This window comes from Haliotis rubra, unplaced genomic scaffold, assembly GCF_003918875.1.
Source record: "Haliotis rubra isolate DU_JTF1 unplaced genomic scaffold, ASM391887v1 Scf353, whole genome shotgun sequence".
Classification (NCBI taxonomy): Eukaryota; Metazoa; Mollusca; class Gastropoda; order Lepetellida; family Haliotidae; genus Haliotis; species Haliotis rubra.
In genome coordinates this window covers 112,358-136,135 of record NW_025767028.1, presented here as the reverse complement: position 1 = coordinate 136,135, position 23,778 = coordinate 112,358, and the positions used below count along the sequence as shown (strand labels likewise).

At 44.8% G+C, this 23,778-nt stretch overlaps 2 protein-coding genes across 2 annotated transcripts; both read left to right on the top strand.

Annotated features, from left to right (window-relative positions):
* The first annotated feature begins 1,094 nt into the window (after positions 1 to 1,094).
* LOC124285126 (tubulin beta chain-like) lies at positions 1,095 to 11,980 on the top strand. The gene is made up of 4 exons (XM_046721278.1): positions 1,095 to 1,487; positions 3,325 to 3,453; positions 8,545 to 9,329; positions 11,749 to 11,980. The coding sequence occupies exons 1-4, from the start codon at positions 1,095 to 1,097 to the stop codon at positions 11,879 to 11,881; spliced, it is 1,440 nt and encodes a 479-aa protein (XP_046577234.1). The 3' UTR covers positions 11,882 to 11,980.
* Positions 11,981 to 14,281: 2,301 nt separating this feature from the next.
* LOC124285128 (galactoside 2-alpha-L-fucosyltransferase SEC1-like) lies at positions 14,282 to 17,573 on the top strand. The gene is made up of 2 exons (XM_046721280.1): positions 14,282 to 14,333; positions 15,482 to 17,573. Exon 2 carries the CDS (start codon positions 15,487 to 15,489, stop codon positions 16,489 to 16,491), a length of 1,005 nt encoding a protein of 334 aa, XP_046577236.1. The 5' UTR covers positions 14,282 to 14,333; positions 15,482 to 15,486; the 3' UTR covers positions 16,492 to 17,573.
* Positions 17,574 to 23,778: the final 6,205 nt, after the last annotated feature.

Here is a 23,778-nt window from a genome sequence, read left to right as displayed (position 1 = left end):
TAGTGACCAAAATTGACAAACATGTATTTCTCAAGGTTGATAACCACAATGCTGACCCATGATTTGCCAGAGAAATGCACATGTACCTGGGACAAAAAACGCCTAAAAAACTAAGACGCGAAACACCCACGAGTTGCTATCTATAGGTGGTAAACTGCACCCTTGTCGATGTAACTCCAGCTCGACCTTTGAGGGGAACGCGCGCCACCTGCTGATGTTGACGGAACATAATGACGTGAGATAGGTCGCCAGGTCGGAGACTCCTTGACCGGAGCTCGTCAGCTGACGCTGGTGATGACAGCGATGACAGTAGTCAGTAAAATGTCTGGTTTCTTTATTTGAACCAATAAAATAAGCTAGTTTAATCTTCATGGCGTAGAACATACAGTGCTTACTATTTTTCGTTGTTTGTTTGTTGTTTTAGTCAGTACTCAGCAATATTCCAGCTATATCACGGCTGTCTGGAAATAATTTGTTATGGACCAGACAATCCAGTGATCATCATACTAAAACCGGTCTACACAAGTGAGTTTTGATAAGAGGTAACGTGTAACTGAATAAGCCTTACCAATCAATCCATACGACCCGAGTTCGGTTTCCTCACTGGATATAATCATGTGTGAAGCCCCTTTCTGAAGTTATCTAAAAATACCGGGGCCTGTGTTTTCAAACACCGACCCTTTCACCTTTTAACTTCCCCACCGTGAAAATGTCGCAATTAAAATATTTCTGTCTTAAACCCACATTTAAACGGTAGCATTTACCCACAGACGAGTGAAGGTCAAGCAGGCTTGTCAACACAGCGGTCTGTGGCGAATATTTACACGCCTCTCGGCTCCGAGGACATAAAGTTGAAACAGGGAAGTGCGGATTGCATTCACCGACATTCCGGGAACAGGTAACAGCTGTTACTAGCTGCTCTCTCGACATTAAAGCAAAAACCTCTTCGGTCGTGGTAATACAAACTACATCAAAAGCTTTAATAACTTCAAAAACAGTTGTCTTCTGAAGAAAACTATCGCGACTTCAAAAGTTCAGAAACTTAGTGTCGAAATCGACATCATCCTCGTGATTCAAGGGTTATTTTCACAACCATGAGGGAAATACTTCACATTCAGGCAGGTCAGTGCGGAAACCAGATCGGGACCAAATTCTGGGAGGTCATTTCCACGGAACACGGAATTGATGCCTCCGGGTCCTACAACGGTGACTCCGACCAGCAACTGGAGCGGATAGACGTCTACTACAACGAGGGTCAAGGCGGGAAGTACGTCCCGAGATGCATCCTGCTCGATCTGGAACCCGGAACTATGGATTCCATCCGGTCCGGACCTTTCGGAAACCTTTTCCGACCGGACAACTTCGTGTTCGGCCACAGCGGTGCCGGAAACAACTGGGCGAAGGGGCATTATACGGAAGGAGCCGAACTGGTGGATAGCGTTCTCGATGTTCTCCGAAAAGAGGCGGAAAATTGCGATTGTATCCAGGTAAATGAAATAAGCGTGTTTTCTTTGTAGCAGTGGTACGAGGGAGGAACAATTTGGAGTAGTTTCTAAATTTCCAACGTTGCCAATTCCACGATCTCAAAGCAGAAATCCGTAAAAACGATGAACAGATAAACTTTGGACGGTGTCTTAACAACCCACTAAATTTGTATAGCGATTTTGGCATCGTTTGTATGTTACAATACGGGAGATGTACCTGGGTCGCTTTGAAGAACCGGTTCGTAGTAAACAACAGGTCTTTTCTTCACAGGAGTCTTGGGGAGAAATAGAAGATTAGTGGGGCCGAAGGCCCGGGTTCGATTCCCATGGCCACATGGCTACCATGTTTTGCTGTCCCACGGTCATATTGCTTAAATATATATAAGTGCTGCGTGAAAACACACAGTGACGAACGAACTTTCGAAGTATCTGAGTTCTACGACTACCGTAGTCTCATATATACTGAGAGAAACAAATAAAGGATCACAGGAAAATTCAAGCATTGCTCAAATATTTTCCAGTTTTCATCACCTGATTTGAATAGCGCTGTGGAGATGAAAACTGGAAAATTATGCAGGAACGCTTGAATTTTCCTGTGAGCTTTTATTTGTTTCTCTGAGTATATATTGTTAGATCGCTTTGAGGAACTAGTTCTCGGTTAGCGTCAAAGAACAGTAGGGCGTATAGTGGCTTTAACCGGCTGCCCCAACTCACGTTCGTTCACATAGACACATCTATAGTCTTGGACCAAGCTTTGTACCCCTTTATCCCGTCCTCACCAGCAATCTGAGCGAATGATCCCAAAGAGTAAAACAGATTTATGCGGATCGTAGCGTAAACTCATTCTGTGGTACTACCACAGTGAGGCTGACAATGAGCGGTCTGACAACAGGTCCAGGTCCCCGTTTCACAAATCTATCGTAGCGTTACGACTGTCGTAAGTCTATGTTACAGTATAGGAGGTACGACAGTCGGAGCACTACGACTGTCGTACGTCTATGTTACAGTATAGGAGGTACGACAGTCGGAGCGCTACGACTGTCGTACGTCTATGTTACAGTATAGGAGGTACGACAGTCGGAGCACTACGACTGTCGTACGTCTATGTTACAGTATAGGAGGTACGACAGTCGAACACTACGACTGTCATAAGTCTATGTTACAGTATAGGAGGTACGACTGTGGTAAGCTACGACTGTGGTAAGTCTATGTTACAGTATAGGAGGTACGACAGTCGGAGCGCTACGACTGTCGTAAGTTTATGTTACAGTATAGGAGGTACGACAGTCGGAGCGCTACGACTGTCGTAAGTCTATGTTACAGTATAGGAGGTACGACAGTCGGAACGCTACGACTGTGGTAAGTCTATGTTACAGTATAGGAGGTACGACAGTCGGAGCGCTACGACTGTCGTAAGTCTATGTTACAGTATAGGAGGTACGACTGTGGAAAGCTACGACTGTCGTACGTCTATGTTACAGTATAGGAGGTACGACAGTCGGAGCGCTACGACTGTCGTAAGTCTATGTTACAGTATAGGAGGTACGACTGTGGAAAGCTACGACTGTGGTAAGTCTATGTTACAGTATAGGAGGTACGACAGTCGGAGCGCTACGACTGTCGTAAGTTTATGTTACAGTATAGGAGGTACGACAGTCAGAGCGCTACGATAGCTTTAGGAAACGGGGCCTTGGGCCCCCTTACTTAACACGACCTACATGTAGGCGCAAAGGTGATCATAACTTCGATATTTTATCACAGGATTACGATTGTCGTTGCGCTCGCTTTATAGAACTGCCCTACGCTATTTTACGTGACTCTCTGAACGTCTGCGTTTCAGGGGTTCCAACTGTCTCACTCCCTGGGAGGGGGGACGGGCTCCGGCTTGGGGACGCTCATCTGCAGCAAGATCCGGGAGGAGTATCCAGACAGGATCATGAATACCTTCTCGGTCGTGCCCTCCCCTAAGGTAAGACAGGATCATGAATACCTTCTCGGTCGTGCCCTCCCCTAAGGTAAGACAGGATCATGAATACCTTCTCGGTCGTGCCCTCCCCTAAGGTAAGACAGGATCACATCGTCATCAAGCAACCGTTATCATCACTTCCCCAGTCCCAAGTGGTTACCGGTACTGTGAATGAGTGAGTTTAGTTTTACGCAGCACTCAGCAATATTTCAAATATATGGCGGCGATCTCTATCTATCTATCTATCTATCTATCTATCTATCTATCTATCTATCTATCTATCTATCTATCTATCTATCTATCTATCTATCTATCTATCTATCTATCTATCTATCTATCTATCTATGGAAAAACTTATATAGCGCCATATCCATAAATAAACTGCTCTGCGGCGCTTGAGACTCTGATGGAAAGTTAGATGTTGTATGCTTCACGGAAGTAATGAGTCTTTAGCTGTGATTTGAATGAGTCCAGGTCGTGGTTAGATCTCAGGTGTTGTGGGAGTTGATTCCACAAGTTTGGTCCGGCAATTTGAAAACAACGGCTGGTGATGCGACTGGTTTTTAGTGCAGGTGGCTGAAGGAGAAACTGGTGAGAGGATCGAAGAGATCTGACAGGTTGATATCTGGTTATCATGCTGGAGAGATACTGAGGGGCTTGTTTGTGGAGACACTTGAAGACAAGCAGGACAACTTTGTATTTGATCCGCTGTGGCACTGGCAACCAGTGTAGATGTTGGAGAATTGGTGTGATGTGATCATGTCTCGCTGTTCTTGTTGCGACTCGGGCTGCTGAGTTTTGTACAACTTGTAAGTTCCTGATCAGACATGATGGCAAACCTTGCAGGAGTGAGTTACAGTAGTCAATGCGTGACAACACACAGGCATGGACCAAGGAGATGGCGGTTCTTTTGTTCATGTACTTTCGTACCAAGGCAATGTTACGGATATGAAAATAAGATTTCCTGCAGACAGAGTTTATGTGAGACTCAAGTGTCATGTTTGCATCGAAAATGACACCGAGATTTCGGGCCTGTTTGCTTGGGCTGATCTTATGGTTGCCGATGTGGAAGTCTGGTAATACAATGTCGTGACACGAATGTTTGGGCATTATGGTAAGAAACTCGGTTTTTTCTCCATTCAGCTTTAGATAATGGGATGTCATCCATTGTTTTATCTCGTCAATGCATGTTTCCAGCACTGTGAAGGTGACAGAAATGGATGCTTTCACCGACGGTTTGAATGCCATGTATAGCTGAGTGTCGTCTGCGTACAGATGGAACGAGAGTCCATGTGATCGTGCGATGTCACCGAGTGGTGAAGTGTAGATGGTGAACAGAATGGGCCCTAACACTGAGTCATGCGGCACACCATACAGCAAATCTGATGAGTCAGTGGTGAAGTGTAGATGGTGAACAGAATGGACCCCAACACTGAGCCTTGCGGCACACCGTACAGCAAATCTGATGTGTCAGTGGTGAAGTGTAGATGGTGAACAGAATGGGCCCAAACTCTGAGCCTTGCGGCACACCGTACAGCAAATGTGATGAGTCAGTGGTGAAGTGTAGATGGTGAACAGAATGGACCCCAACACTGAGCCTTGCGGCACACCGTACAGCAAATCTGATGAGTCAGTGGTGAAGTGTAGATGGTGAACAGAATGGACCCCAACACTGAACCTTGCGGCACACCGTACAGCAAATCTGATGAGTCAGTGGTGAAGTGTAGATGGTGAACAGAATGGACCCCAACACTGAGCCTTGCGGCACACCGTACAGCAAATCTGATGAGTCAGTGGTGAAGTGTAGATGGTGAACAGAATGGACCCCAACACTGAGCCTTGCGGCACACCATACAGCAAATCTGATGACCCGGAGGAATGACCATCAGTGACAACAACCCAGAGCTTGAATCAAACCAACCCAGAGCTTGTCCAGTGATCCCTATTCTGGTTTGCAAGATGTCAAGCAACATGCGATGATCAATGGTGTCAAATGAAGCTGACAGGTCTAAAAGAACAAGAACGGCTGCTCCGGTCAAACCCACTGCTACCAGGATGTCACTTTGAGAAGGGCGGTTTCAGTACTGTGATATTCACGGCTTGCTGATTGCAGTGGTTCAAGATGGCTGTGAGTGGTGAGATGTTCTTTCAATCTTGCAGCAACCACACGCTCAAGGACTTTGGACATAAAAGAAAAATTAGAGGATCGGGTGATCTGTAGATAATCAAGCCTGGAGCAGACAATCCAGTGATCAACAGCACACACACGCGTGCATGCACGCACGCACACACACGCAAACACACACTTTGTTCCCTTGTGCAAGCGAGCACATACAAACTAGAGCAAGTACACAGTCGCGAGTATGCACAACGCTGCATAAGTGCAACCATGTTGATCACGGCGTTGAGCCCCAGTTCACCTCAGCTACGATAAACACCCAAGTGTTGCCCCTTGTATTTGTTTTTGTGAGTTTCGTAGGAAAGGACCCTTCTCCTGTTTGGCCGTCAACACACGAACCTCGATTAGCACACTCCCAGCGGGGACCGTGTCAAAAACAGTAAATCTAACTAAAGATCACTCATGTTGTTTGATAATTAATTACCTGTTATAAAGTAGATTCCATTTCGCAATCAGACCTGGCCATAAGGAAAGCAAAGTTCTATGGATAGTCAACTTCTTTATTGCAATGAATGCGACGCTTCGGTGTAGGTACTATGACAACCGTTACCAAGCAACCGTTATCATCACTTGCTTGATAACGGTGTTAGTGAGGTGAGGTGAGTTGAAATTGGGTTTAACGTCGTGCTTGAGAATATTTCGCTCATATGACGACGTGCATGCGTGTGTATGTGTATGTGCGGTCGCTTGTACTAGCCCAGACTGAAGCTGGTTTTATAGTGCTAGCCCACTGAGATACCGCAGTGAAGCATGAATACCCCACCCAGACACATTACACTGATTCCGAGCCGACCAGTCCTTGTTGTACCCATTAATGCCGAGCGCCAGGCAGGGACCAACAAGTACCATATTTTAACGTCTTTTGGTATGACGCGGTCGGGGAACGAACTGGCGACCTTCCGCTCTCCGGGTGGACGCTCTGTAATCGCAGATCGATGTTCATGCTGTTGATCACTGGATTGTCTGGTCCAGACTCGATTATTTACAGACCGCCGCCATATAGCTGGAATATTGCTGAGTGTGGCGTAAAACTAAACTCACTCACTCACTCACTATAGTATTGCAAAAAGCGGCATTAAAAGCATATTCATTCAGCGTTTGTGAATAACAGAGCCATGATCATCGGCTCTCAATGCGGAGATCTCTCTGTGTTTTGTTTTGTTTACCTAGCAATATTCCAGCTGCATGGCGGCGGTTTGTAAATATTCGAATCTGGACCAGACAATCCAGTGATCAATAGCCTGCACCCTCCATGTAACGTGTGTGTTGCACTTTAAAATACAATTCAACGTTTGACACGCTCCCTTGTTTCGCGAGAGGGTGCCGCTTGCCTGTTAGCGGGACGACAACACAAGTAAATATCTGGTTTCGCGAGTTGTGTACAAGTGAGACAAGGAATGTTACAACTCCCGGTGAATAAGGTGTTTTACGCTAACAGATTACCCTCGATCTCACACTTTCAGAAAGGAGAGTATGGATGTTCAACACTCTCTTATTTGACCTTTTAACAGTTGTTTTTATTGAATACACAATGCTATTTAGAGGCTGAATGAGTGTTAGAAAACTGAAATCCGAAAACGGTTTGATGTTTTCATTTTAAGAAGAAATAAACTGTTTAGTTATACATGAACTGTTGAGTTGTCGAGCTTTACATCACCCACAGGTCAAGATACAGATATTAGGTGGGAGTTCAGAAAGTACCAGTACAATGCTATTATTGCAAAGACGTTGCTGGAAGACGTAACGAGCGCTTCTAACGGAACTAAATTTCGCACAGAAATAATACAGTGAGTGAGTGAGTATTGTTTTACGCCGCTTTTAGCAATATTCCAGCAATATCACGGCAGGGGAAACCTGAAATGGGCTTCACATATTTCACCTATGTGGGGAATCGAACCCTGGTCTTCGGTGTGAGGCATTTAGAAGTTGGAACAGTAAGAAAAGCTAACAATATATGGATGAACAACTTCTGTATTGCAGTGAAAGCAAGTGTAGGTTCAAACAGGGGCGGTGGGGTAGCCTAGTGGTTAAAGCGTTGGCTCGTCACGCCGAAGATCCGGGTTCGATTCCCACATGGGCACAATGTGTGAAGCCCATTTCTGGTGTCCCCCTGCCGTGATATTGCTGGAATATTGCTAAAAGCGGCGTAAAACTAAACTCAGTCAGTCAGTCAGTCAGTCAGTCAGTAGGTTCTAACACCTTTATCAAGCAAGTGATGAACAGAATACAGATTGAGAGGCTTATATACAAGTGTGGGCAAGTGGTAATGCAAAACAGTGGGAATTAGCATGTGGAAGCTATAGTTAAGTGTAATAATGATACAACGTCCAGGACTGACAAAACACTGTTCACAGCTGTTATCAATGTGTTGCAGTTCTTGTCAATGTGTTGCAGTTCTTGTCAATGTGTTGCAGTTCTTGTCAATGTGTTGCAGTTCTTGTCAATGTATTGCAGTTCTTGTCAATGTATTGCAGTTCTTGTCAATGTGTTGCAGTTCTTGTCGTCATTGTATTGCAGTTCTTGTCAATGTGTTGCAGTTCTTGTCGTCATTGTGTTGCAGTTCTTGTCAATGTGTTGCAGTTCTTGTCAATGTATTGCAGTTCTTGTCAATGTATTGCAGTTCTTGCAGTTCTTGTCGTCATTGTATTGCAGTTCTTGTCAATGTGTTGCAGTTCTTGTCAATGTGTTGCAGTTCTTGTCAATGTGTTGCAGTTCTTGTCAATGTGTTGCAGTTCTTGTCAATGTATTGCAGTTCTTGTCAATGTGTTGCAGTTCTTGTCAATGTATTGCAGTTCTTGTCAATGTATTGCAGTTCTTGTCAATGTATTGCAGTTCTTGTCGTCATTGTGTTGCAGTTCTTGTCAATGTGTTGCAGTTCTTGTCAATGTGTTTCAGTTCTTGTCAATGTGTTGCAGGTATCCGACACGGTCGTCGAGCCATACAACTCCACACTTTCTGTCCACCAACTGGTTGAGAACACCGACGAGACCTACTGCATCGACAACGAAGCTCTCTACGACATCTGCTTCAACACGTTAAAGCTGACCACGCCCACGTATGGTGACCTCAACCATCTTGTGTCTGTCACCATGTCCGGGGTGACCACCTGTCTCCGATTCCCTGGTCAATTAAACGCCGATCTTCGTAAACTGGCTGTCAACATGGTGCCCTTCCCTCGCCTGCACTTTTTTATGCCAGGGTTCGCTCCCCTTACGTCCAGACACAGCCAATCATATCGCGCACTGACCGTACCGGAACTGACGACACAGATGTTTGACGCTAAGAACATGATGGCGGCCTGTGATCCCCGTCATGGCCGTTACCTTACTGTAGCCACCATATTCAGGGGCCGCATGTCCATGAAGGAGGTCGATGAACAGATGCTCAACGTCCAGAACAAGAACAGCAGCTACTTCGTTGAATGGATCCCCAACAACGTCAAGACCGCCGTCTGTGACATCCCACCACGTGGTCTGAAGATGTCTTCAACCTTCATCGGCAACAGCACTGCCATCCAGGAGCTGTTCAAGCGCATCTCCGAGCAGTTCACCGCTATGTTCCGTCGTAAAGCTTTCCTCCATTGGTACACTGGCGAGGGTATGGATGAGATGGAGTTCACGGAGGCCGAGTCTAACATGAACGACTTGGTGTCGGAGTACCAGCAGTACCAGGACGCGGAGGTAGACGAAGAGGACGAGTTTGAGGACGAGAGGGGGGAGGCTGACGAGGCGGAGTAGGTGGGGCTTATGGACAAATGGTTCTTTGGGCGTGGTTACAGGGAAGTGAAGTTACTGGGTTTAGTTTTACGCCACTTTTAGCAATATTTCTACAATATCACGGCGGGGGACACCAGAAATGGGCTTCGCATATTGTATCCATGTGGGAAATCGAATCCGGATTTTCGGTTTGAAGAGCGAACATTTGAAGCACTGGGCTACCCCACCGCCCGGTGATTACAAGAAGAGTTGATAAGTTGTTTGAGGTGGTGTGGGACGGGAAGGGGAGCATTAGATGGAGGATAGTGGCATTATATGGAGGATGGTGGCATTATATGGAAGATGGTGGCATTATATGGAGGATGGTGGCATTATATGGAAGATAGTGGCATTATATGGAGGATGGTATATGGATGGTGGCATGGAGGATAGTGGCATTATATGGAGGATAGTGGCATTATATGGAGGATGGTGGCATTATATGGAAGATGGTGGCATTATATGGAGGATGGTGGCATTATATGGAAGATAGTGGCATTATATGGAGGATGGTGGCATTATATGGAGGATAGTGGCATTATATGGAGGATGGTGGCAGTGGCATTAGATGGAGGATAGTGGCATTATATGGAGGATGGAGGCATATGGAGGATAGTGGCATTATATTGAGGATAGTGGCATTATATTGAGGATAGTGGCATTATATGGAGGATAATGGCATGGAGGATGGTGGCATTAAATGGAGGATAGTGGCATTATATGGAGGATAGTGGCATTATATGGAGGACCTAGTGGAGTGGGTGTCGGGAATATTTCTAGGAAAGTGTAGTGGAGGTATAGCGGATAGTTGAAGATCATTATGGTTGAAATGGCGTATATTATTAGTTACATGGCGTTTTGAAAGGGTGTACGGAACTGACCAATCAGAATTCGACAAATTTATCTTAAGGTTAATGAAGACCCGCATAAAGAACGGGGAGTTGAAGAACTGGTAGATTGGTGATTAAGGGATTGTAGGGTGGGTGTGGTGCAGGTTTTTATATAGAGGGTGTCAATAATGACATATACTTGTGTCTATTTAAATCACGAATGTTTTCTATTTCTCTTTATCACACTTACGACATACCGGAGGTGGATTTGATGTGTTATTGTTTTTATCATTATTATTTGAAAAGTTTATAGTTATTTCTGTTTGATATAATTTAGAGATGTTTCTGTTTCCGTTCAGTTAAACGTTGAAGCGCGCGCGCGTGTGTGGGGGGGGTGGGGGTGGGGGTGGGGTGGGGGGTGGAGAATGAAAAGCTGTAAATGGAAGCGACAAAATCCTTTCCAGGCCCATATGAAAGGTCTGCTATAAGCAGCGTCGAGCCTAACTTATTTGTTATATTTTCCTTGCGGCTCCAATTGGTAGAATCCTTTTAGATAAAAATGATCCGTCTATGTCGAAATTTAATAATCACGATGTACAAAACAATATGGATGGTGGTATATTGTTTGAGCGCTAGAATTTCGTATTGGTGCTATTGAAATTGTGAAACATACCTTATTGTATATAACCGTTTGTTGTCAGCAATGTTGTGATGATATGTGTATGTAATACGTTATCACCTGTATGTTGAAGCTGGGGCCCGTCTCTAATATTGGCGACGCGCAAAGGAGACCGGGAACCATTGTAAGTTGGGATGTGTACATGGTGTTTATTGGGAGAGTATATATTATTAATATATATATATATATATATATATATTTATAATATATATATTATGATTACACAATGCCATTTAGAAAGTGGTCAAATGTAACATATGTTATATTTGGGATAACACATTCTTAGTAAAGTACAAATTCTAGTACTTTGGGGGTTAAGTCCAATCCGGGATTCGAACTCTGAGGGTGTGGGTTCGAATCCCGGATGGGCCTCAACCCCAAAAAGTACTAGAATTTGTACTTTACTAAGAAAGTGTTATCCCACATATAACATATGTTAGAATATATATAACTATATAATTCACAGGGGCAACATCTGAAATTTACCAGGAAAGCATTATGGAAACTGTTGTTCTGGTATAAGCGGCAAAGCAAGCGACAGTTTACTTCATATTAAACTTTGTTCGTGGTTGCTGGGATTCATGGGAGCGCGTCATGGACAATTTTCCTACATGAGGCACGGTCTTCATCAGCAGATGAACGTCAACGAAAACCCCGATCCTTGCATTGATAGTTACATGAATTATAACAAAACAATCCATTCAAATACAATACGTGATTATTTAAAGCGTACTAAATTAAGACAGAGAAGTGTTGTTGTGACGTCATCCGTCATTCGTCCATTGTACATTCTTGTTGACAATACTGTGAATATTTAAGGACTGAACTTATATTTGTTGATCTTCATCAGTTGACGAGGAGACTTTCTCAAGTGAGAAAATTTCATGATGCACGAGACATTTACAGTTTTGTGACTCACCGCTCGCCTGACAACGTAATTAACCTCCATGTTGGCGTTCAGCGGGAAATGAACGACAGCATGGATTAGTAGTTTTCACCCAGGCGAGATCACCCGCTACTCTCAATATTCCTCGTTATTTATGTATTTTATGTATAACTGAGAAATTAAAATATAAATATGGACATTTTTAATGCATCTGTGGTGCAGTAGACCGTATCCGTTGATGACGTCATTGGTTCAGTTTCCCAGAACACCGGTCACCACAAGGAGTGAGTGAGTGAGTTTAGTTTTACGCCGCACTCAGCAATATTCCAACTATATGGCGGCGATCTGTAAATAATCGAGTCTGGACCAGACAATCCAGTGATCATCAGCATGTGCACTGATCTATGCAATTGGGATACGATGACATTTGTCAACCAATCAGCGAGCCTGACCACCTAATTCTATGAGTAGCCACTTATACGACAAACATGGGTTGCTGAAGATCAGTTCTAACCCGGATCTACACAACAAGGTACTCTGGATTCTCTGAGAACCAGCCTACACAGTTACGTGAGTGAGTATGTTTTTATGCCGTTTAGCAATATTACAGCAATATCACGGCGGGAGACACCAGAAACATGGCTTCACACATGTGTGGAATCGAACCCGGGTCTTCGGCCTCACGAGCGAACGCTTTAGTCACAAAGTTTTGGTCTATTTGAGGTTTTATTGGCCATATTGGATAGTGTTTACAAAGTCACGTTTCGCGAAGGCCGGTCACGAGACGCCTATTACATCACGTATATTTCCCACTCTGCTGCGATAAAGTCATCACTGAATTCCCCATACATTTTAGAATAAAATATCAAATGGTCTTGTCACCAATACTAAGTGTCCAGATGAAATTAAACGAGACACTGGGTGTGAAAACGAACGGTGTTTGTAAGACTGCGTTCCTTTGAAATGTAAACAAAGACAAATTCAGATTTGACACTGTGTGGCATTTTTGCAAATTTTCAGACATCCAGCACGCACAGGCTCAGACCTCTTAGAACATGCATGGCAAGGGTATCGCAGCAGGAAATAATATATAGATACAATACAATGATTTGATACATTCATACGAATTGTCAAATCTTTCGTGCAGCGTGAAGCCATGACTGACGCAAAATCACGCAGAACAACAACGGTAATTATCGGCATTTCTGCCAGACTCCTTTTCCTAGTTACAATGAAAACAATATAATCAAATATAAACAATACGCAGATAGTCAGAATCTTTCTGTTTACTTACATCCCATATTTATGTACACATGAAATCAAGGTAAGGTCTCTCGCAAAATCCTGCATATACCGATGTCAGTGAACCCGCCATTTTGTAAGAAATCGGTCATTGGTAGTGAAGTCATACGTCTAAATAGTTGTAGATATTTGGCAATTTCTTTGAAGTGAAGAGTAAACCAATCACCTTATCATGAGTATCTAATATGTCGCCAGTCGTGTCCACAATCAAGCACCTGTGGGTGATCTCTGGTAAAGAGGGTATACACCACAGATGGCGCACCCAGAGACGTGGTCTCATGAGGCCGGGTTCGATTCCCCACATGGATACAATATATGATTTCGGATAAATATCTAACTACCTTAAGTATGTTGGTATTCACAGGTCTGCATGTGTTCAAACGGACATCACTATTTTCACGCTTTCCAGATAGGCTGTTTCTAAGAAGTTCAATTTCTCCCACATCAAATGTTCTTCAACCTTCAGAAGGTCAGCACTGTGGAATAGGGTTTGATGTCTCAGATGTGACTTTGCCTCACAGCTCAGTTATTGCAACATAGAACTTAGAGGGCCCCGAACAGCTGACTGATTTCTGGAAATATGGCGTGATAAATGCACACTATTGGGCGACGAAACACGACCGTCGCTGGGATGACACCGACGACGGGGAGCACATGAGTGGGCAACTTGGCGTCATGGGGATGTTTGATAATCTTCCATGCTTCAGTCTAGCACTAATTTTGTAATACAGTGATGCAGTACGTGTATATAATCTTTGAAAAACCTAAGCATAGTTTAATACTGCTTCAGCAAATCTTCCATAGCATTACAGGATGATTGTAGATATGCAGGAATCGGGTGATCCTTAACACATACACTAGGTACAAACCACCCCCCATTTTTAATAAATGTATTCTCCCTTGTTCCCAAAATAGATTTAAGAAGGAATGGTCCCTAACTTTGACGGAACGCTCACTGCATGACAATTAATTACGGTACACCCAGTAAGCGCAATAAGCGCCGGGTCTGGAAGTCCGTTGAAAAAGGAAATACGGTATATTGTGACAATCCATGTCACCTTCTGGAATGGAACAGAGAACTATAACACCAGAGACCATCTATTGTATGGTCTCTGATAACACCAAAATGGAAATATACTCGCTCCTATTTTTTTTCTAGCGGTATGCGTGTTATTAAGCTGTATCTGATTATCTCCCTTACCTGGGTACGTCGGACGCTTCGTCTAAGGAAGACGCAGGGTATTGGGATGAGGCAAGTACCTTTAATGAGTATTGTCAGGTCCTACTTGCCTGTGTGATTGTAGGGCATGTGTGGGCGCCCTGCAGTACGACCTAGAACTCTTCGTGCAATTTAATCAGTAGCCTGAAATCAGCCGATAGCGAAACTGACTGAAAGTGTTGTTTTTCTGTTGTGGCGAACACGACGATCAAGCCATTGGCCGCACGTGTGTTAATATTTTAAAGTGATGATATATATACGACTTATCAGAATGCCTTTGCGTAGGAAGCTATTGTGTGTTTTCAAATGTATGAGGCATAGAATTATGAACATAAGTCCCGGAAGGGGAGCCGAGAGTGCCGTTGAGGTTCTTGACTCCAGGACTTAACTCGTGTGGGGGGTGCGCCCTGCCCGCTCCTTTTGTTGACACCCGTCAAAATAATGTCAACATACCACGTGTGTTTGGTTCACGTTTGGTTGCCGTTAGGTTGATAGAGAGCGGATCGCAGGCCTCTAACCACAAGAACCAGAAGTCCATATAATACATACGGACATTTTATGGGTGTTTCAACCAATCACGGTAAGATTTCCGCCTGCCCCACACCCATAATTTTTAACGATGTGGAAAAAGATATTTATATATTCAGGTAATATGATTTGAATAGAAATGGGGATACGGCTGGAAGTCTTTCCTCAAGACACCATCTCTCTCGACAGAATTTGATGAGATTGATTATGTGATAGCCGTACCACAAGTCATTTACTAAATTGGTACTAAATGATTTAGTTGCCACCTGCACAGTGGCTATCTTGCTGACACTGCCAATTATTTACAGGTTATAGTCAAATAGCGGGAACAAGTGGATCTAAGTGATCAGGGGCGGATCCAGGATTTGAGAAGGGGGTGGTAGTGGGGTGGGGGGTTGCACATTAATCATGAACATGAAGTATCAAGTTTAGGGGGAAGTGCTCCTCTGGGACACACGCACGCACGCGCACACACACACCTCCCCGCTGTGTCCGCTCCTGGTTATGTTTATTTTGTCAAAAGCAACAGGCACATCAATCAATGTACACAAATCTGTGTTGTACTAATTTACTTTTAACACTTGCAATTTTTTTAAAGACCAACATGACAAGACTAGGCACCTTTCTAATTCTGTGTTTCCATATGTTTGCAGTATGAATGAGAGATGGCCCCATTATGAACAGAAAGATCAGACGATTGCTTTCACATATACCATTAACACTGCTGGTGTTATTTCTGTGCCTTTCGACTCTGACATGTTTTTTGGGGATAGACACACTGGTATCTATCTACAAGAACATATTTGATGAAGACTACCGAGCCTGTACTGATCAAATCAGGTCTTACCAACACAGTGAACATTCAAAGCTGTTTGTCACTCTGTCCTATCATGGTCGCCTTGGAAACTGGATGTATGCTTATGCATCATTGCTTGGCATTGCAGCAAAAAATAAGAGGGAGGCGTACCTGTATTATGCACACCCCCTTACAAGTTATTTTGACTTGCACAGAACCCGCATGGACCATGCACAGTGTGTCCGGCCTGTATCGGATCCAACTCCCTGTACATACGACAAGAGATTCGAGACACTGCCAACAATGAATATCACGATAGATGGGTATATTCAATCATGGAAATATTTCGCTGGTCTTGAATCAACTATACGAAAAGAGTTTGTATTCAAGGAGTATATACGTAACGAGGCTGCGAGGATGTTCAGGTCATATTCAAAAGGTGCACGTGAGTTGGTGACCGTATGTGTTCACGTCCGTCGAACGGACATGCTTATTCCAGGCTCATTGAAGCTTGGATTTAAGGAGGCGCCAAAGTCATATATTGTTAACGCCATGGAATACATGAGAAGAAAACTTGGCGTCATCAAATTTATATTTGTATCAGATGATACACAGTGGTGTAGGGCCAACTTTGAATCTCCAGATGTTGTGATCTCCGACTCGGCTTCTATGGGCGTTCACCTGGCGATGTTAACGATGTGTAATCATACTATCATCACCACGGGTACGTTTGGCTGGTGGGGGGCGTGGCTGGCAGGGGGGCTGGTGGTGTACTACAAGGACTTCCCTATCCCAGGGACTATTATAGACCGTCAGTTCACTGCGGAAGATTTCTACCCCCCAGGCTGGGTGGGGCTGAGTGGATGAATGGGGCTGCATCAGTTACAACAGGTCACCTGTGGTGTGTTTATCATGGGATGTGTCGACTATGACAGGGATTCAGGGTGGACACCTGGTCTCATGTTTGATATGAGATGTGTCTAGTGTTTATCATGGGATGTGTCGACTACGACACAGATGTGTGGTGTCATATCTGAGATGTGTCTAGTGTTTATCATGGGATGTGTCGACTACGACACAGATGTGTGGTGTCATATCTGAGATGTGTCTAGTGTTTATCATGGGATGTGTCGACTATGACACAGATGTGTGGTGTCATATCTGAGATGTGTCTTCAGGGATTCAGGGTGGTCTGTTGAGGGAGAACGTGTGGGCCAACCATTCAGGGTGGTCTGTTGAGGGAGGACTTGTGGGCCAACCATTCAGGGTGGTCTGTTGAGGGAGAACGTGTGGGCCAACCATTCAGGGTGGTTTGTTGAGGGAGGACTTGTGGGCTAACCATTCAGGGTGGTCTGTTGAGGGAGAACGTGTGGGCCAACCATTCAGGGTGGTCTGTTGAGGGAGGACTTGTGGGCCAACCATTCAGGGTGGTCTGTTGAGGGAGAACGTGTGGGCCAACCATTCAGGGTGGTCTGTTGAGGGAGGACTTGTGGGCCAACCATTCAGGGTGGTCTGTTAAGGGAGAACGTGTGGGCCAACCATTCAGGGTGGGTTGTTGAGGGAGAACGTGTGGGCCAACCATTCAGGGTGGGTTGTTGAGGGAGAACGTGTGGGCCAACCATTTAGGGTGGTCTGTTGAGGGAGAATGTGTGGGCCAACCATTCAGGGTGGGTTGTTGAGGGAGAACGTGTGGGCCAACCATTCAGGGTGGGTTGTTGAGGGAGAACGTGTGGACCAACCATTCAGGGTGGGTTGTTGAGAGTGTAGGGTGTGGCAAACACATTCAGGGTGGGTTGTTGAGATCTGGGTTAGAATTGATCTTCAGTAACCCATGCTTGTCGTAAGAGGCGACTAATGGTCAGATATGCCAACACATACGATTTTGTCATATTCGTTAGATAAACAACATAAAGTACGCAACTATGATAGCAATAAAAACATACAATTTAAAAAAAAAATACATTATATCAAAATGTAATTTTCTGAATAAAATTTATATTTTATACTTATCCTGACTCATGCTTGTCTCCCTTTTCTTCTGAATGCTAGTGGAACACTTGAATCCACTTTTGAAGCTCCCTTCAAAAAAGCGGACGTAAAATCACTCACCAGGAGTCATCTCCCTTCCCCAGGTTTTGGCCGGAAACCGGCGCCATCTGTCACCATGCTCCTCATTTTATCCGTATTTTACAGCCCGACACACTGATTTACTGGGAAATCCAGAGTGCCTTGAGGGGAGGTTGGGAGGGCTCACCTCATGAGTCAGGATAAGTATAAAATATTAATTTTATTCAGAAAATTACATATTTTTCCTTATCCTGACTCGTGCTTATTGCTTGTAGAATCCGACGGAATTGGTGGTGGGTCAAGCCACTTGTGGATTCCTTAGTGATTAATTTACATCCTATTTACCCCCCATGGGAACTTCTGATGGCACTGCTGCTGCTGCTGATCCTTACTCCCATCTTTTTCTGATGAGTTTGGGGGGACCACAACTTGTCAGATCTGCTGGAACGTTTCTTCTGCTGACATTATGTGTGGATTTACGCAACTCCATCTCTTGATGCTTGCATGGGTTTATCACTCATGCTGGTCTGTCCTAGACGTGCGCATGGACTCTAAAGCTCTCCAGAACGTTGGCTTTGTAAGTCACGTGATAAAGGGGTGAGATCCTTCTCAGCGTCTTTGTGGAACCGTCAGTTGTGTTACCACAAGAGGTCCAATTGGTGAATTCCGGAGACTATGTCTCTGAAGTAATGGTTGGCAAACACCGTCTCCGACTTCCAAAAGCAGCCTTCAATTATCGTAGATATTGAGCAGTTTCCATGTAAGGCGAGCGTAGATGCTAATGCTCTAACTTCAAGAGGATTGGAGGCTTGTGGAGGCTCAAGTCCTGCTGCCTTGTAGGCTCTAAGGATGATTGCTCTCATCCAGAATGATATCGTAGTGCGTAGTGAGATCTCTGTGGGTGTGTCCGCCGATATAAGGATGAAAAGGCGCTTGAATTTTTGTCTCCCGTGTTTTTAGATCTTTATAAAAAGATTTTCAGTGCCCTGACTGGGCATAAGGATAGGTCCTGGATATCCTGTGGCCTAGGGATTGATGATAATGCTGGGACGTGGGACTGTCTGTCGGGTTGACCTGGCAGTTGATTCTTAGCTATGAAGTCCCATCTCAATCCCAGATGAACGATGTTGTGATGTGCATCAAACGTATACGTTCAAAGTCTAGAGCGTGCTGCTGTTGCCAAAGCGATCAGGAAGAGAGTTTCCTGTGTAAGAAACTCATAGGATGTCCTGTCTAGTGGTTCATAAGCATCACTGGTGAGAAGCTGTAGAACTACGTTAAGATCCCAAGCCGGCGCTTTAAACTTCCTTTGTTGATTTTCCAATTTGAAGGATCTGCTATCGCAATCTTGGCTCCAAGAATGTGGCATGCTCTTATGTAGATGTTCAAGTCATCTATTATGCTGAACAGATGAAAGCTGAGGTCTAGTAGATATCTTGACCTTGTTGATCCTTGTTTGTTGATGTAGAACGCCACTGTGTCCGTGTGGATCATCAGTTGTGCATTCCTTAGTATGCTGGACCAGTGTAGTAAGGCCTTTACTACTGCTTTCATCTCAAGCATGTTGATATGCAGATTGCTCCCGACTCAACCATTTCCCTGCTGCCACTTCGTTATCGAGGTGAGCTTCCCAGCCTTGAAGTGATGCATCTACGTAGAGATGAGTGTTGCACTCCGCTCTGATAAGTAGATTCCTCCGCAAATATTCGACTTCCGAGTCCACCATAGAAAATATGGTTTCAATCCGTCCGGTAGTCCGAAGGAGTCCAGACTATAGAAACGGGCGCAATTGTAGTCTTCCTCTGTGAGTCATGTCTTGTGCTGATGTGAGAAGACTGAGTAGGCTCTGTCAACTTCGTAGTGGTAACGGAGAGAGTAGTGCTTGAGATACCATGACTTGTATCTAGACCCAACGATCCTCTGAGACGACCTTGTCATTCTGTGGTGAGATGAAACATCTTCCCAGAATCTGCTCATGTTCTATGTTGTAAGTAAGTAGACAGTGGAACCCTTGCCATGTCTGTAAAGGAAGCGAAGCAACATCCGGATCTGGGACTGCCATAGCTGTGAAGTCTATATATAGTAGACTGGCTGCCGCGAGCAAAATTCATCAAAAGTCTGTTGTTGCAATTCGCCGGATAAACAGTCTTCAATCTGCTGACAGGGAAGGTCTCTAAATCCCGTAAGACAGTCAAATCACGCTGTACCCTGCTAACTGGACTGTAAATGAAGTCCTCCTCCCACGTTGAAATGTTGTTTACAATCTGTAGACAACTTCCTGACACGTGAGCGATGTCCGACTTCTGCGCAGGGCGTTGTCTCTCATGGACCAATCAAAATGCAGCATTTTGAATTCTTTCAGATTCCCGCGATGTGACGTCATCGGTGTTGCAGGTAAAGATCCTTGTAAAATCTTGTGCAGTTGTTGATTTCTTCATCAACACTCGGCCTTGTCCGTAACCTCTCCGTAACCTACACGAAAGTGACTCGAGTGATAGAGGGCTGAATGGTAAACGCGCTAAAGATTCCGCCGCGTAATACAGATGTAGGTCGACTGTCTCCCTGGCTGCTGTGACTGTTCCTTCATTCCTGAAGATAATGCAGTCGTCATCTTATACAGATGATCAGCGTCATCATATACAGATGATCAGCTGAAATTCCATACTTGCTTAACGCTGTTACTTGTAGACTGTATTCATCGGAGGGGCGGTTGGGTAGCCTAGTGGTTAAAGCGTTGGCTCGTCACGCCGAAGGCCCGGGTTCGATTCCCCACATGGGCACAATGTGTTAAGCCCATTTCTGGTGTCCCCCGCCGTGATATTGCTGGAAAATTGCTAAAAGCAGCGTAAAACTAAACTCAGTGTATTCATCGGTCTCAATGAAGTGTCCTTCAGTGTAAGTTCTACCCTGGTAGTCGTCGATGATCTTGTAGTTCACATCAATCTCTGAAGCCTTCATGAAGGGTTCCATGTGGAGTACTGGGAATTCCCTGGCTTGGACGTCGGGGATATGTTGACTGTGGAACTTCATAGCCTTACCAAGGTTGCGCTGAAATTCTCCGGTATTATCTATCAAGTCGTTATCTCTGATCCGCGACGATGTGTCTGCCTGAAGATCTGCACGCAGGTGAATGATCTGTATATGGACATGAGTCCCTCCTGGACTCTTAAGAAACATCTTTAACCTTCGTGAAAGTGTAGGTTTTCAGCGTCGAGGAGTGTTTTTGTGCAGTTAATCACGCTACCCTCTTCTGATGTAGATATATCTTTTTGAAGATCCTGAATCCTTTCTGGAGATCAATCTGAAGATCTGCCTGAAGACCTGCCTGAAGATCTGCATGATCGAGATGAGGGTCTCGTTGATAGCTCTTGACCTGGCTAGGCCGAAGAAGGTTCGTCTGGTTACTGTGTCTAACTGTGAGACAGGGTCGAAAGGTGGAATCGTGAGTGTGTCTATATCATCATTCAACATCAAGTACGAGAGTGCTTCATTGGCCTCCTTAAAGGGTGATGCGAGTTCCAAACCGTTGGCCATCCATGACTTGATTTCAGAGTCGGAAAAAAATTCCGCCGTCATCTTCCGAGTTAGCAGTATCATGCTCTGAGGATTGATGTCTTCTAGTGTCTGGAGATCTGTAAGGCGATCTGTATGAGGATCTATGTGGTGATCTGCATGGTGATCTGTATGGAGATCTGCGTGGTGACCTTCGTGGCGAACCATACATACGCGCGAACCTGCGTTTAGGTGAACGGCTCTGTCGAGGGTTGGAGTCTTGTGACGAATCTCTGTGCCTATCGCATGGGTGAAGATTTCCTGGTCTTCTCCTGCGTGCAGGTCGAACGAATGTCCGCAGGTTCGTGACGCGAATGGGTTCATGTTGGAAGTAGATGCCGACCTACATGGGATCGCTGTAGTGTAACGCATGCTTGTCATAGAGGTAGATGACGATCGTGCATGGGTGTAGGCTCTTGTCATAGGAGGGCCAGCCAGACCTGGTGTAGGCTGCTCTACGCTTGTAGTCATGCTTGACGTCGCGGGCGTTGTAGTCATGCTTGACGTTGTAGTCATGCTTGCGTGCAGGTTCGTGACGAATGTCCGCATCTGAAGTAGATGGTGATCTGCGTGGGTTCGGCGAACGTCTTGTCCTTCAGCCGAACGTAGTTGGTGCAGGTTCCACGTTGGTATGACTGCCAGATCTTCGTGCGGACGTTCATGTACGTTTCGCAAGATGTTGGTTCCCAACGGACGTGTGTGCAGCTCAGTTGTCCTTCACTCGGGTTCGTCCCAGACGTCGTCTTCATCGCAGCTCTTTCGCGTGCGAACCGTTGTTCCATCAGATCCAACATCTGTTGGGTAAATTGCTGCATAAAGGTGCCCGGGTTGAAGGTCTGCGTTATCTGTTGTAACGACGGGGCGGTGGGGTAGCCTAGTGGTTAAAGCATTGGCTCGTCACGCCGAAGACCCGGGTTCGATTCCCCACATGGGCACAATGTGTTAAGCCCATTTCTGTTGTCCCCCGCCGTGATATTGCTGGAATATTGCTAAAAGCGGCGTAAAACTAAACTCAGTCAGTGTTGTAACGACGCACGCGATCTAGAAGATGAGGCTTCTTCTGAAGGGTGTTGAACCTCTCTGCTAAACGTCTGCGTTGAAAGGTTGTCCTGCGTGGTCACGGTAGAAGACGCCTTCGTCTTCTTCTTAGATGTGATCTCAGGGATGAGGATGGGCGATCTCAGCTGAAAATGACCTCGTTTTCTGCGTTGCCCCATGTAGAGTCTTAGCTGTAGCTGACTTCTTCCTCTGGGAAGATGATGCTCTAGTCTTCTTAGACTGCGATGAGGAATTATCAGATGTAGATGACCTCTTCCTCGAGCCAGCGTTGTCTACGGCAACAACCTCCTCCGTAGACGACCCCGGTAGACCACTGGAATGGTGAATCTGCGCAGACACCAACTGCCGGTCCTCTGCAAGCTTAGTCGGTTTAGACATGTTGTGTAAATCTCGTCTGGACCTGTCCTTTGCACGTCTAGACAGATAAAATGAATATTTATAAAATGCAATATCCGACAGGTAAAAACACAACTGACAACGAGAGTCAGATAAACATGCGGGCTTGCAATTAGGACATAGGTTATGTGGATCAACAGCAGATAATCAATACCTACAACCAGAACAAAATTTCATCAATTGTAAACAATCTGAACAGTCACGTAAAAACGTGATAAAACAGAAAAATTTGAGAATTAATTCCGTAGAATATTGTAGGTAAACGTTAACTAAAGCCTTATACAGCTAATTTAGAAGAAAGGCCTAAACAATAAAAGGATATAATGCCGTATAGGGGACCAGGTGCTCTCACAACCGTCCACTCGGGCGAATCAGGAGAGAGTGAGGAGCATGGTGACAGGTGGCGCCGGTATCCTGCCAAAACCTGGGGAAGGGAGATGACTCCTGGTGAGTGATTTTATGTCCGCTTTTTTTAAGGGAGCTTCAAAAGGGGATTCAAGTGTTCCACTAGCATTCAGAAGAAAAGGGAGACAAGCAATAAGCATGAGTCAGGATAAGGAAAAATGTATCATATAGCATACGTACCATACACAATAAACTCCAACCAAATTGTATTCAGTATCAAGCTATATATGGATACTTACTACAGATTTATGTGAGTACAATGTTAATAACAAGTTCTTAGAATATATATATTTTATTAAATATGAAAATTCTTTGGAAAATTTAATACTAATTTTGTCCAAAAATACCAATTGTTGCATCAGTTTTTGTGCGAATACTAATTGGGCTAAATTGGGTTGGCATCTCTGCTAACGGGATCAGGTGGTCAGGCTCGCTGACTTGGTTGACACATGTCATCGTATTCCAATTGTGTAGATTGATGCTCATGCTGTTGATCACTGGATTGTGTGGTCCCGACTCGATTATTTACAGATCACCGCCATATAGCTGCAGAATTGCTGAGTAAAACTAAACTCGCTCACTCATTCAGAGTAGGTTGACAGAAGAAGGAAGAAGGGTGGGTGTTTGGTGGGCATTCAGGGTGGGCTGTTGAGAGAGAATATGTGTGGACCAGAC

Excerpts from the sequence above, each read along its gene's own strand:
- LOC124285128 (XM_046721280.1), top strand. The coding sequence starts at position 15,487 with ATGAGAGATGGCCCCATTATGAACAGAAAGATCAGACGATTGCTTTCA.
- LOC124285126 (XM_046721278.1), top strand. The coding sequence starts at position 1,095 with ATGAGGGAAATACTTCACATTCAGGCAGGTCAGTGCGGAAACCAGATC. Across the intron at positions 1,488-3,324 it reads AAAATTGCGATTGTATCCAG|GGGTTCCAACTGTCTCACTC; the intron begins GTAAATGAAATA and ends TCTGCGTTTCAG. Across the intron at positions 9,330-11,748 it reads GTAGACGAAGAGGACGAGTT|GAGGAGACTTTCTCAAGTGA; the intron begins TGAGGACGAGAG and ends TCATCAGTTGAC.